This window comes from Cyprinodon tularosa, unplaced genomic scaffold (genome assembly GCF_016077235.1).
Source record: "Cyprinodon tularosa strain WSP-4 unplaced genomic scaffold, ASM1607723v1 ctg35, whole genome shotgun sequence".
Classification (NCBI taxonomy): domain Eukaryota; kingdom Metazoa; phylum Chordata; class Actinopteri; order Cyprinodontiformes; family Cyprinodontidae; genus Cyprinodon; species Cyprinodon tularosa.
The window spans coordinates 180,989-194,427 of record NW_024039063.1 but is presented as its reverse complement, the minus strand read 5'-3'; the positions used below and the strand labels follow the sequence as shown (position 1 = coordinate 194,427).

The 13,439-nt window shown below is 35.1% G+C and overlaps 1 protein-coding gene across 1 annotated transcript; it reads right to left on the bottom strand.

The window, feature by feature from the left end:
* Nucleotides 1-3,129: 3,129 nt before the first annotated feature.
* Nucleotides 3,130-12,268, bottom strand: LOC119789877 (E3 ubiquitin-protein ligase RNF14-like). Its single transcript, XM_038295065.1, has 7 exons — nt 11,903-12,268; nt 10,909-11,039; nt 8,644-9,354; nt 7,977-8,041; nt 7,080-7,314; nt 6,876-6,979; nt 3,130-3,219 (listed from the first exon to the last, which is right to left on the bottom strand). Exons 1-6 carry the CDS (start codon nt 12,054-12,056, stop codon nt 6,917-6,919), a joined length of 1,359 nt encoding a protein of 452 aa, XP_038150993.1. The 5' UTR covers nt 12,057-12,268; the 3' UTR covers nt 3,130-3,219; nt 6,876-6,916.
* Nucleotides 12,269-13,439: the final 1,171 nt, after the last annotated feature.

Genomic DNA, 13,439 nt, shown 5'->3' with positions numbered 1-13,439 from the left:
CGGAAAAATAAAGAGCTGATGTAACCAGAGCTCTAACCAGAACTGTGATGAGGACACAACCTTTCAAGCACTCATCTTTTATTTTTTCTATAAAATAATATGAGTGTGCCTTAAAAGCACTAATATATAAATAAATTAGCTGCAACAAAAGAGACCGGAATGCAAAATAGGATTCGCTCTGCAGTGAATCTTACCTAACAGCCCAGCAAGTTCAGGAAACAATAAACCCTAGAAAAAGGTGGTCACACTGGAAAAAAATCAAAACCTAGATTAGTCATTTTTTCTTAAAATAGGTGCATTTGTTCTTGAATTGAGAAGGTAAAATAGACATTTTGCCAATGGAACAAGACAATTTACATTTAAAATAAGAAAACGCAATTGCATTGTCTTATTTCAAGTGCATTTTATCTAAATATCTTATTTTAAGAGTAAAAATACTCATTCCATTGGCAAACCATCTCATTTACCTACTCAAAAAAGGGTAAATACACATAATTTGAGACATATTTACTTATTTCTAGGTTGTTTTTCCAGTGCAGGAAAGGGTGATCAGAACCTAACCGACCAATCAGTTATAGCGACATTGTTCAACTCACTTTAATTTTGATCTAGTTTAAATCCAATTTTAGTAGGTAGTTACAGATTTAACTTTTTCAAAACCTATGAGCAAATTAACCAAAGATTGATGTTTCTTTGTCAGATTTATCTGAGCAAAGTAGACCTTAAAACTTGGCATGAACTCACATCAACACTTACATTAAGGTGGCTATAACAGATATTATACTGTTTTTAATGCTGCCTAATAAGAACATTAAGAAAGATACGCCTCTGATTTGTGGAGATATCTGACCAACTTTCCCATCTCTGCTTAAGAAATGCATTTCCCCAGCATGATGCTGCCACCACCAGCTTTCTTGCATGAATAGCATGTGCTGTGCACTTTCTACCTTACAAATCACTTTGCATGTCCATCTAAAATGAGTTTTTTTTTTATCTGACTGGAGCAGAGCCTTTTCATTCTTACCAATCTTGCAAGCTTCATATCGGTAGATTGCTTATGTAATTGTTGTCATGACATTCAGAATAATATTAACTATTGATATGGTAATTAATCATTAATTAATGACCATTTGCTGTAGCCAAAATCTCTATTAATTCAAAAGCAGCACAGGACATATCTTATTAGAGAATTATCTTAAAAGATTATTTTGTCCTTTCATCAAGGTAACACCAATAGGAAGGCCTGTCTAAAGGATGGGCATGGATTGCACAAATGTTTTAGAAAGGTATGATTTCCTTATATAAATAAATTATATAACTAAATTTATTAGAATATTTGTTTTTTGTGTCTTTTTTTTTTTACTTAAAAGGAGTCAAATACCTGAATGAACCTTTTCTCTCAGCTTTCACTATAGCTGGGAAATGTATTGCCGTCATAAAAATCACAATTTCAAACTATTAAGTTATTTATTTATTGTGAAAAGTGCTGTATTGTTTCATAAAAGATGGGTTAAATGTGAAACTTTAATGTTTTGCTATAGAGGACAGAAATGCTTAACATGTTGCACCTCAACTACTGTTTTATCCTGTGCATGAAGAAAGTTGCAGCTATCGAATGCTGAGGAGTTTGTGAGAAGAAATATATTTTGAGGACGTTTATTCATGGATATTTCTGGATATATTCATCTTAAAGAGGAATCTATGAAAAGATGGATGGAAGCTAGTAGTGAAGAAGCATAATGACTTTGCACTGCATAGATAAAAGGGCCTTGGTGTTTATACAGAAGCACATTCATGCTAAATTCAAGTGAAGACCATGTTTTTCAGTATATATCTCTTTACAATTTTAAATGTAATGTTTACGATGATGAGCAGTCCACACTGTGTATTGTATCAATGACTCTGTGTGTTTTTTCCATGCCCCGGGAATGATGGACTAAACCAAGCAGGGTTGATAGGCGAATGTGAGGATAGGTGTAAACAGAAAAAAAAAAAAAAAAAAAAAAAGAAAGACAACAAACTGTGAAACCTCTAAAAAGTAATTTTAACTGTTTTGCTGGTTAGAGGAGCATCAGAAACAGCTCTTTGTTTATTTTCTGTTTGCTACAAATCTACACATAAAGGTTAGTCATTTTAAACTAGGTTTTAAAGCTGCTAATAAACTGTTATCTAGCCTGGCTTTCATAAGGCTAATGGCTTTAGCATTAGAGGATCAATGGTAAAAATGGATCATGGCGGGTTCAGTCACCTCTTACTAATAAATCATAAAAGCTCTTAGATGATAATTAAAAAGTCTCCTCTTATATCTCAGGATCATTAGCGTCAGTTTAATCCCTTAAACAATATGTTGAATTATCTAAAGTTGGGTTTCCTGGTGTAATTATAAACAGTCAGTATCTTACCTGCAGGGTTAATCAAGGATTTGTTCTTGCAGATGATATTTTGGTTTCATGTTTACCGCTGTCATTTAGCATCAGACAATTACTTAATCCAAAGTCTAGAACTATATCACCCCATTTCCTGAATTTTAAATGCATGCCATACTCGAATGTCAGATTTTCTTGGTCGTTCTATTTTTTAAGACTGACTGAAAAAATAAACTTCTGTGTTATGTCTAATAAATACCCCAGGGAAATAAAAATTTAATTCACGCTGAAATTACTAAGTAAAACATACACTGAATGTTTGGGGCACCAGTAACTATGTATAATTATTTAAAGGGAAGAAAAATTAGGTTTTGAGCAACACAGTGTGAGATGTAAAGACATAAACTTGTGAAACAATGTCATAAATATCAGACTAAAAATAAAAAAATATTATTTTCAAATTCATACTTTTGTTATACAAATTATTTTATCTGAATACAGCATTAATTATGAGATCCAAACTTTGACATTTAAAGTCCAGAGGCACCATTTTAAAATTCAACGTCAGTGAAGATTCAGTCGTGAGGTTCAATTTGAAGACAAAAGTGAAAATTTTGTGAAACTAAGAACTAAATTTGAAGTAAGAATTTTAACTTCCAAAGGAAAGCTTCTCTGCGTAATCCCAAACTGCTGCAAAATGATTACATATCCCTTATGTCTCCTGTCCCACACTGAAGCCCATGTATCCTGATTAACAGACAAATTCATAATCCTCCTTTTTATTTATTTTTTCTGGTCCAGGGCCACGAACTTGATAGCAGCATCCTTGCAGGACACCATATGATCCTGTGATCTTCATGCGAAAAAAGAAAGAAAAAAAAAAGCACACATTTAGTGCCTCTAAACAACATTGAAAACGCACCATTTAGCCGTCTGAATGAATGCCTGGATGACCAATGCCCTGATTTCTGAGTCCCTGTATGTTTGTGTTTTATGGCGGATGAATAAACATGGGGATGATAATAACTGGGCTGTGTTTATGATCATTGCAGTAAATGAGAGTCTCATCTGGTCTCTATGGCTCAGCTCACAGTGCTCCAGAAGAAAAAGGCACCAGTGCAGTTATTGGTTATAAGTGAGAAAATGTTCCCCTGAGCCTAGTTTCATATCCTCTGTATCCATTATTCTTTATATACCGCTGACTAAAAAAGCTGTGCCTCTGCTGAATTGTTTATGTGTCATCTGGTGGGTGTAAAAGGTAGAATGTTTGCCTGAAGTCAGTAGCTTCACTGAAAGTTTAAGAAATAAATCTTTGCCTTGAGATGGTTCTTATGATTCTAAGTTGACCTAATTAGGTCAATTAAATCAAAAGTTCCCCAGACTCTAATGCAAAAATACACCCCTGAAATGTAACTGTAACCTATGGTAACATAATAGTTTGGGTTTCTTTGCATCGATGCCTTTTAGATGTTGCTAGCTTTGAAGAGAATGATTTCACCTGCAGGAAAAAGGGAGTTATTTACCTTAATTGCATTTTTTTATATTGAGACTGACATCACAAAGTTTTCACATAACAGCATAAGGACATATTCCATTGTAAAAAAGAAAAAATCTGAACAGCTTATATGCTGTTATTTATTCCCCCATAGTTAAGTTAGTTTATAAAACCACCTATTAATGCTGTAATCCTTTCAGGTACGCCTCGGATGATTTTAAACATCTACAGATTAAACTTTATGACCTTTCTTACTGGTTTTCAATTGTTACCTAAGATTCCTATTTGGATTTAAAATTGAACCATTCTAAAACACTAACATGCTTTCATCTAATACTTTCTATTGAATCACAAGATGTACGTTTATAACATGTCTATGACAGCCTCTGCCAGTTTTTTTGCAGCCAGGCTCTTAAATCATCATGAAGCTAAGGCTTTTTTTTCTTTTCTGGATTTTCCTGTATTTATAGTTTATCCCAGAATTATCTTTTACTCCTGCAAGATTTAACGTTATAATAAACTTATAATTTTAAAACACGACTGGCAATAATATGTGTTCAAAGGGCCCAGCCAGATCATTTTCTTGGATCTAATAAAAATCTGCATTGGGAGCAAAAGATTTGGACCCTATTTAGGGGATTGTTGGCCTAGTGGGTAGAGCAGTGCGCTTATGCTCTGAGGAGGTTGCAAGTATCCGGTTCGATCTTCACAGCCTGCAGTCTCCAGTGTATGGAAGAGGATTAGGGCCACTAAAAAAAAGAAAAAAAAGTTAACTGATTTTTTTTTATTTTTTTTTCAGTATAGTATTGGAAAAAAGTCAGAATTCTGACTTTCATCTCAGAATTATGACTTTAATCTCAGAATTATGACTTTTTTTATTGTCAGTATTCAGTCAGAATTCTGAGATTAAAGTCAGAATTCTGAGAAAAAAGTAATAATTCTGAGAAAAAAGTAATAATTCTGAGAAAAAAGTCAGAATTCTGACTTTTTTCCCCATGTTAAACTGAAATAAAATTTAAAAATCAGTTAACTTTTTTTTTCCCAGTGGCCCTAATCCTCTTCCGTACCAGTGTGATATCAATAAAGGTAAATTATTATAACATGGATGTCATTAGGTGTTGATAAACAATGGCAGAAAATTTCAATTTGAAAAACTTTTTCGAGGCATTTTCACCCACTTTTTGGACTCCCGTACATTTCCTGTACAATTAAACCCCTGTGTGTGATCATTCCTGGAACAAAAAACAAGACCTTCATGTCACTGTTTTTACAGAGCAGCATAGGAAGCGAGGGGGATGTTTCAATAACAGGAAATCTCAGTGTAGGTGTCAAACGCCCATTTTTCTATTTTCAAAGCTGAGGTACTGGGGGTATCTAACTTTTTTTAAAAACTGTAATACAAAAAAATCATGACACCTTCCATATAAAACTTAATAGTGCAAGAACTGGGAACAATTGCAATCCAAATAATTAGTTGTGTTTTTTTTATGCTTTGAAAATTAATTATATGACGAACAAAAACATAATTAACTTTATCTTTAAAATTTGAAGCAAATTTGCCTACATTTTTACTCAGACTCATTAACCTGCTGCTGATCTTTAGTGCCATCTAGTGTTTGTTGTCTAAAACAGGCCAGAGGAACATAACAGTAGAAATTCAGTGCTGAATTCTACTTTTTCGAATAGATGACTTTGCCTCTTTTTAAATATCTTTAGCAGTCAAGTAATTTCGATCACAAAATTTGTAACATAAAATATTCATATATTTGATTTTAAATCAGAGCTAGTGCCTTGTAAGCCTTTCTGTCCCACAGTTCCCTTTAAGGCTTGTATGGAAAAGTACAAAATGGGACTTCTTATGATTATTCTTAAAAAGTACAATTATTTTTGCCATTTTTCCACAGGCACCGGATCAGTGAGTTGCATGTCAGCTTTGGCTTACATGGTTTTTTTTTGTTTTGTTTGTCTTTTAGTGACTCTAAATGATTCCTTTAAGCCCCCTTTTCCCCATTGTGGTACAATAAAGGGATTTCCTATTCTATTCTTGCAAGGTTAAAATATTCAAGCTGTAATGTGATCCTATAACAACTGTTATCAAGAAAATATCGATATTGATGAAAAAAGAAAATATCGGCATGTCAGGCCTTTTAATGACCGGTTTTGGACCAGAAAACTGCAATCGCTGGTTTCACCATTAAAACTGCCATCCTATCTCAGTACAGTTAAAGCTAAGTACAACTTTTATTTTTAAACCATTGTTGAAATAAAACTATGAAGATAAAAAAATTAAATAGATTCACAAGCCCAATCAATTACAGTTTCTGGCCCAGTATATGTTATTATAAGAAATGTATTTAGTATTGCATCTTTAGGACCTAACAGGGCCCAGGACCAGTTCCACAGGGGCACTGGCTACTGCTGGCCCCTGTCTAGAACCGCCCATGTATGTAGAACTGACTATAATTTCCATATTTCTATAGCTTATTTGTTAATAATACATATGTGTTACCTTGGTATAGTTATACATTAGACTCAGATGAAGTTATTCTTATAATGACCTATTAATTTAAGGGATTATTAAAAAAACATATATATATATATATCTACTTACTATCTACTTACTATTTTAATGTGTAACAAAAAATAAAACAAAGGGGAGATGAAAAAACCCCAACCTTCAGATGCTTTTGAGGCCTTAATATAATTTAAACATAGCTTAATTGGAAAGCAATAATAATGACTTTTAATGCATTCAAATTTTTTATTCTATGGAAAGAGAAATATAGGTCTGGTACTACTTCTCAATTTCCTTAGACTCTGGTTTAAGAGTTAAAGGTGGTTCAAATACAGCCCGGTTAAAGCTACTGACCCTTCATATGACCTTAGAAAATGGACTCTGAACTTGGACTTGCATATGATGCCATCAAAGATAAAATCCAGAGGTAGGGCAAAGTAGCTCTAGAATATTGATTTGTTTCTTTCATGTAATCACAACAGCAGTATATTGCCCTTACTTCAAAGATCTGAATGAAACCTCAGACTCCAGTTTAAAGAGTCACTGCCAGTTAAATGGCCGGTAACACTGAGTGCAGTACATGTGGTTGCATCCACCATCTTTCTGCAAGCCAAAAAAAAGAAAAAGAATAAGTGCAGAAAGTGACAGGAATTATTAAAACTATGAAAAATAAATTGTTTTAACCTGTGATAACTCAAAGTACCTGTATTGTGCAGAAGCAGTGAGGGCAGGGTTTGGTATTTCCAGCTATCCACATGGAAGTTGCATGCTTCTCAATGGTATAGAGAAGCAATTTACGGCCATATCTTCTCTCCAGGAGGTGACGCCTCCGCTTGCTGCCTTTGGCATAGTCCTCAAGAAGTGCCTTCATTCCCTCTAAGAATTGCACAAAAAACAGCCTGAAACACACATTCACACATGCAAGACGTACAGTAAAACTGTAGTTCATGCCTAACTAGTTAAAACTATCTGCTTGTTGTTTGCAGAAACTTTACTTCTTCTTTGATCTATAATTTTATTTTTTTCCTTTAACTATAAATGCCTAAACCTATGACACGATTTAATCAGCACATTAAACTACATAAAAAATTCATTTTTTTTACTTGGGTTTATCTGTTTCAAACATGTTAAAATAGCAAATGTGTTTTTTTGTATATTTTGTTGCTCTTAATTGATCTTGTTCATTTAATGTTTTCATCGACATTAAGTTTCTCAGTAAGCTCTAAACTTTACATCACATCCTTTTGCATTCTGCTTTTAATTAAAAATGTTTGCATATAAAATTCATTAAAAAAAATAAGGTTTTGCAAAAATATTTAGCATTTTAAAACTATTTGACATATTTGACCGTGATTTTATCCAATTGAATAAAAAAGTAGAGCATAGTTTTAAAGTAGAAGAAAATATCTTTTTTTTAGCAAGAATAAATCTAGTCACAGATTTTGATTTGAACTGAAACGGGTTGGAAACAGGTCAGTTTAGGACAGGTCAATAAAAGGAAAAGTAAGAACTAACGAGGGGATGAATAGCTGGCCCTAATTACTTCTCAAAGAGGCGTCCCACCCCTCAACTTGGAAACTTGTGCATTTTGAAGTCCTACACTGTGGATGCTTGGTGCTCTATGGCAGGGGTCACCAACGTGGTGCCCGCTACACCAAGGGGCCCCTGATGGACCACATGGGGTGCCCTCAGACTTCTAAGAAAAGAACAATTCACCAGTGGGCTAAGTTTGAAATTTTCTTCTATTCTGTTTCTCTCCTTTTTTAATAATGTATAGATCCTTTCAAAACGACAATATCTAAAATACAATTAGAACTTAAAGGAAACAATAAAAATTTTTATAATGTATAATGAAGTTTAGGTGAACCCTGACCCTTGCTGTGCATGGGTCAGTATTGGTAGCCCTTCCTATGACTCGGTACCCTTGAAGTGGCCCTCAGTCTTAAAAAAGTTGGTGACCCCTGCTCTATGGATTAAGTTTATGGCAAGTCTTTGCAGTCCAGAGTGACTTGGCTTTATTGCTTTAATTGGAAAAAAGTAGTTTGAACTTTTTTTTTATGTTTTTAAGCAAGAAACTACATTTAGAATGTAATCTGTTCTGCCAGTTCATTAGGATTAAGATCCTAGTTAAATATTCTGATATATAGCTGTATGCTGACAGCTCTGCAGAAGTGATCCAAGCTTGGTTGTAGCATCTGTCTCCCAGGATGCTCCTGGATCAGCTTTTCTGAGAAGATGACGATATTTCAGAAAGTGACGTAGAGTACCTGTGCAGGGGTCGGTGTGGCAGGGCAGTCCGGCTGAGGACACGTAACTCCCCCAACATTCCCCTCTGTAATCTGGGCTTTACAGAAATCTCTGAGACAGGCCTGGCAGAAGATGTGGCCACATTTGTACAGCTGCACACACTCTGATCCAAGGCAGCTCGAGAAACAAACACCACAGTCAAACAGCCTGGAAGCAAACACCTTCTGTTTCTGATCTGCATCATGGATCAAAATCTGGGAGAGAAGCATCTGGGATGGAGTCAAAGAGAGACCCGAGTACCCTGGGTCTTTATTTGGATGGACGCCATGGACCACTTCCTGTCTGACTGAAACAGACCCAGGAAGTTCAGGTTTTTCTGCTTTTGAGGATAAATCTTTCTGGTAGTTATCAGTAGATTCAGAGCTTTTAGAAAGTCTGAAGTTTGAATTGTTCACAGCATCTCCAGATGGGAGGTTAGCTGACAAGTGATTCTGGGCATTTAGAGATCCAGATTTTGGATTGCGTTTCTGTTCGCCGGCTTCAGAATCATCATCCTGTTTGATTTTGTTTATTTGAGGAGTCTTAGATGAATCAGAAGGAAGCTCCAGCAGAGTGTGGATATCTAGGTGCTTCAGGGCATCCTCTCTCAGAAACTGCATCCAGGAGAAGAGCACCACAGTGCCACCAGTGGCCTGGTAGAGCTCAGTCAGCTGATTACTTAGTGACATTAGCTGAGAGAAAGAGAGAAGAAACACCATTTCAATTGAATAAAAAAAGTAGATCTTTCTAGTGTGTAGATGTGTCCTTTTTGCCCTATTTTTTTTAGAAGCTATGTTAATTGAAGGATAGATTAGAGATTAATAGGCTGTATGTTAAGAAAGTTCAGGTTGCTGTTTAATTGTTATGTGACCAACTGAAGAGAGCTCTCTGTTTGTTTGGAAAGTTTTCTTCTTAATTCAGCTGCTAAGAGTCGCATTATAAAAAAAAATAATAAAATGAAACACAGGTCTTCACTGGGATGTCACCAGGTGATTAGAAGCCATTCAAGAGTTGATTAGATTAATACAACAAATCATCACATGGATGGATTTGCTCAGTTACGTTTACTGGAGTAACATTTTGAAAAAAAAACAAAAACAATTTTTGCTGTGCTGTACCTCTTACTTTTATTAGAAATAGACTCAACTTTATTTATCCTTGGGAGGATTAGTCCTTCATGGAAATTCAGGTTCTAGTAGCTGATATAGAGTAAAAACAGTTAAAGCAAAATGCCTTTAAAGATAAAAAAATACAACACACAATATAAAAAGAGAATATGTAGTACAAAAGAGCATCAAAAGTTGTAATGTCCTAGAATAATTTTCCTTTAGATATAAGAATATCTGCACTGTAGAGAGCTGAGGAAAGACCACACAGTAGTTCACTTAGATTATTGCATTTGTACTGAAGAGATGTACTGACCTTATAAATAAGTAAAAAAAAAAATACACAGACAGCACAGTAGTTGGCATGTGCTATTGCTCAGTGAGAGAGAAGAATATTGCACATGAGTGACAATAGGTAATGTTTTGCGTTACCTATCACCTCCTACTTCCTCCAGTCGAGGAGTTGTATTTGAATCTGAGTAAAATAAAATAAGCATTCTTGTTAAGTATTACTAATCCAGCTAGAAAATTTTCTGAGTACTTTGTCCCCAGTAATTTGAACTATATCAAGATCAGGTGAACATACAGTAAACAGTAAATATGTCTGCTGCCTGCATCCTCACTAAAACTAAGAAAGTAAAACATTTCGCCTTAGTGCTTAATAACTCTGCATACTGGCTCTGTGTGTTTCAGACAATTAAATGCTTATGTTAGACAATACATTATATACATTACAGACTTGCTAAAACTGTCTCCATTACTCAGGTCTTTTGGCTTAAGTCGACACTCCTTCGAATCAAACCAAAAGATAACGAAGCAGCATTTAGTTATTATCTTCCACTAATCTGGAACAAACCAGAAGCCTACGAGAATAGCACCCTGCCATTTTATATCAAACCTGCTTAGAATCTTTCTTACAGTGCTACAGATAATTTATTGTAGTCTGTATCCCTACCTTTCTCTATCGCTTATCATGTAAAACACTTGGAAATTTCATTTTATTGAAATGTAAGAGACAAATAAACGTGCCTAGTATAACTTTGGAGTTTTCTGTCTTAATGACATTGTTTTAGGTGTGTTTTTTTTTAACCAGTCACACATTTCCTGTGTGTGCGTGGACTTGTATTCTTTATTTGTTACCTGTGACTGAGTCAGCCAGCTGCAGGTGAGAGTGAAGGAAGGAGGGGAGGAGGATGGGTAATCATCAGGAAGTGTAATGGTTAACAGTAGTGGTGGAAGGAAAGAGACTTCATATTGCCTCGTTGTTTCACCTTATAGGAGGAAAAACAAGACAAAGTAAATATCAAAATGTATTACTGAGGCCATTAATGGATGAGAAATTGAAAAACAGTTTTTTTTGTAGCTTAACATACAAAACTATAATATACATAATAATTTAAAGAGGCTTGGTTTAATGTAAAGGCATAGTGGAGGATTTTCTTTTTCCAGGTGGATCATCTAAAAAAGTGGTCCTCCTAATTGTCAATCATTCTGGTCATGTGTTTATGTAAGGCCGTCCTACGTGCTCGTCCCCTTTTTCACTTACTGGTGGGGAGTCTGACATAGTGGATTTTTTTGGAAAGTAAACTGGGTTGTTCATGCGCATTTTTCTTTTTAAGTGGAGAGGAGGGGTCTTTTCAAAAATTCGTGAAAACCCTCCACTAGACTTTTAAGTATAAATGGATTTACTGGTGGTTCCTCAAATTTCTAAAAGTAGAATGGGAGGCAGATCTTCTAGTTGATGTTCAGGTTGATTATGAAGGTATGTCAAAATTTGTTTTACCATGACTTCTGACCTTCTGAAAAAACATTGATGCATTTCAGTCTACCTTCTAAACTTAATCATCTATTTTTATATCCCCATTTATATGATCAAATTTAGACTGTATACTGAATTTTTCAATGGATAAAATGTCACTGAAGCGTCAGTTCTAAAGTCCCCACTTTCACTAAAATAATACCTATGGATTTATTAGGAAAACACTATATTGCAATCTCTATCAGGAATTAATAAAAAATACACACTATTTCATTTAACTAAAACTAACCCATTGCAGTATATTTAAATGAATGGTGAGATAAATGAATGAATGATGAATGAGTAACACATTATAAGCATGATCAGGTTATTTACCATTGTTCAGGAGCACACTGAATCCCGCAGGAAGCTCCACAGAAACTCGGAATTCTCCGGCAGACTCTGACTCCTTTCGAAGGAACTCTCCTGAACTAAATATGCTCTGCAGAGCAAGCAGTTCGTTTTCCTGCTCTTCCAAGTCCATATTCATCTAGCTCCAAGTGACAGCAGAGCTATGACAGCTGCTTCTCAGCAACTCCTTGATATAAAAAAAAGGTTAAATGTCCTGCTTAATTTAATACATCAAAGTATGCAGCGGATTTAATACCTAAAAATAGAAAAATGATCCCCAGCATTACAGAAAACCGCTGTTTACATGTCAGCTTGATTATTGTGAGCATCCAGCTTCCTGACTCATGTGAACCCGTCCCTCTGACTCATCATAAATATACTGCAGTCTGATGCAAGGCTTAAGAATCCACTGTAATAATCAGTGCGGTTAAAGGTGGAGTTTTTACTCTCTAACAAAAGCAATAAAGGTTCCGCATGTTCACTTTGAACTCTGAGTTAAAGGAAAAGCAAATGCAGAAAGTTTTTTAAGCAGCCAAATGAGATCCTCTCATTATCAAGTAACTAAGTATATATACTTTTTTTTACTGTAATTAAGTAGATTTTTTATATCTACTTTAGGACTTTCTATTTTTACTTTCTACAAGAGCATAAACAATTGGACTTTTTTTTTTCCTCCAAACTGACTCCTTACTTCTACACTGATAATGACATGGCCTTAGAGCTGTAACATGGATAAAGACAGGATGCTAAAGAAACATTACAGATAGTATACTAAATTCTGACACACAAAACATTTCCCCTTTAGTATATTTTAAATTTAAATGTTCATTTTGTGGGCTGCTCAGTGGCACAGTGGGTAGCACTGCTGACTTGTAGCAAGAAGGTTCTGGGTTCCATTCCCGGCCCAGGGTCTTTCTGCATGGAGTTTGCATGTTCTCCCTGAACATGTGTGGGTTCTCTCTAGGTACTCTGGCTTCCTCCCACAGTCCAAAAAACATGACTGTTAGGTTAATTGGCTTCTCTAAATTGTCCTTAGGTGTGAGTGTGTCCATGAATGGTTGGTTGCCCTGTGATGGACTGGCAACCTGTCCAGGGTGTACCCTGCCTCTCGCCGATTGACTGCTGGAGATAGGCACCATCACCCCTTGTGACCCCAATTGGGACGAGTATGTCAGATAATGGATGGATGGATGTTTATAGTGTTGTAATTCAATGTAGTTTGCAACTTTAATGCTATGATAACCATAGCTTTAAAACAAAATTAAATGCTGATGTAGGATTTTCAGTTTAAGCTATACTATCTGATGCTTTTTAAACTTAAAGAAAAAATTCACCATTATTATGTTATCTACATCAATGCAGTGAGTAGAAGATTAAAATTCATCTATTTATTGTGCATATCTTATTTTAAATAAATAGTCACATTAGTATATTTCAAGTAAAAACTTTTACTTCTTTATTTAAGTGCAATGAAAAAAAACTGTACTTATTTACTTTTACTTAAGTAAAGCATCTCAATAGG

Coding starts and splice junctions, on each gene's coding strand:
- LOC119789877 (XM_038295065.1), bottom strand. CDS start 12,056: ATGAATATGGACTTGGAAGAGCAGGAAAACGAACTGCTTGCTCTGCAG. Junction 11,040..11,902: donor CAGTGTGCTCCTGAACAATG/GTAAATAACCTG, acceptor TCCTCCTATAAG/GTGAAACAACGAGGCAATAT. Junction 7,315..7,976: donor GAGCACCAAGCATCCACAGT/GTAGGACTTCAA, acceptor CATGAACTACAG/TTTTACTGTACGTCTTGCAT.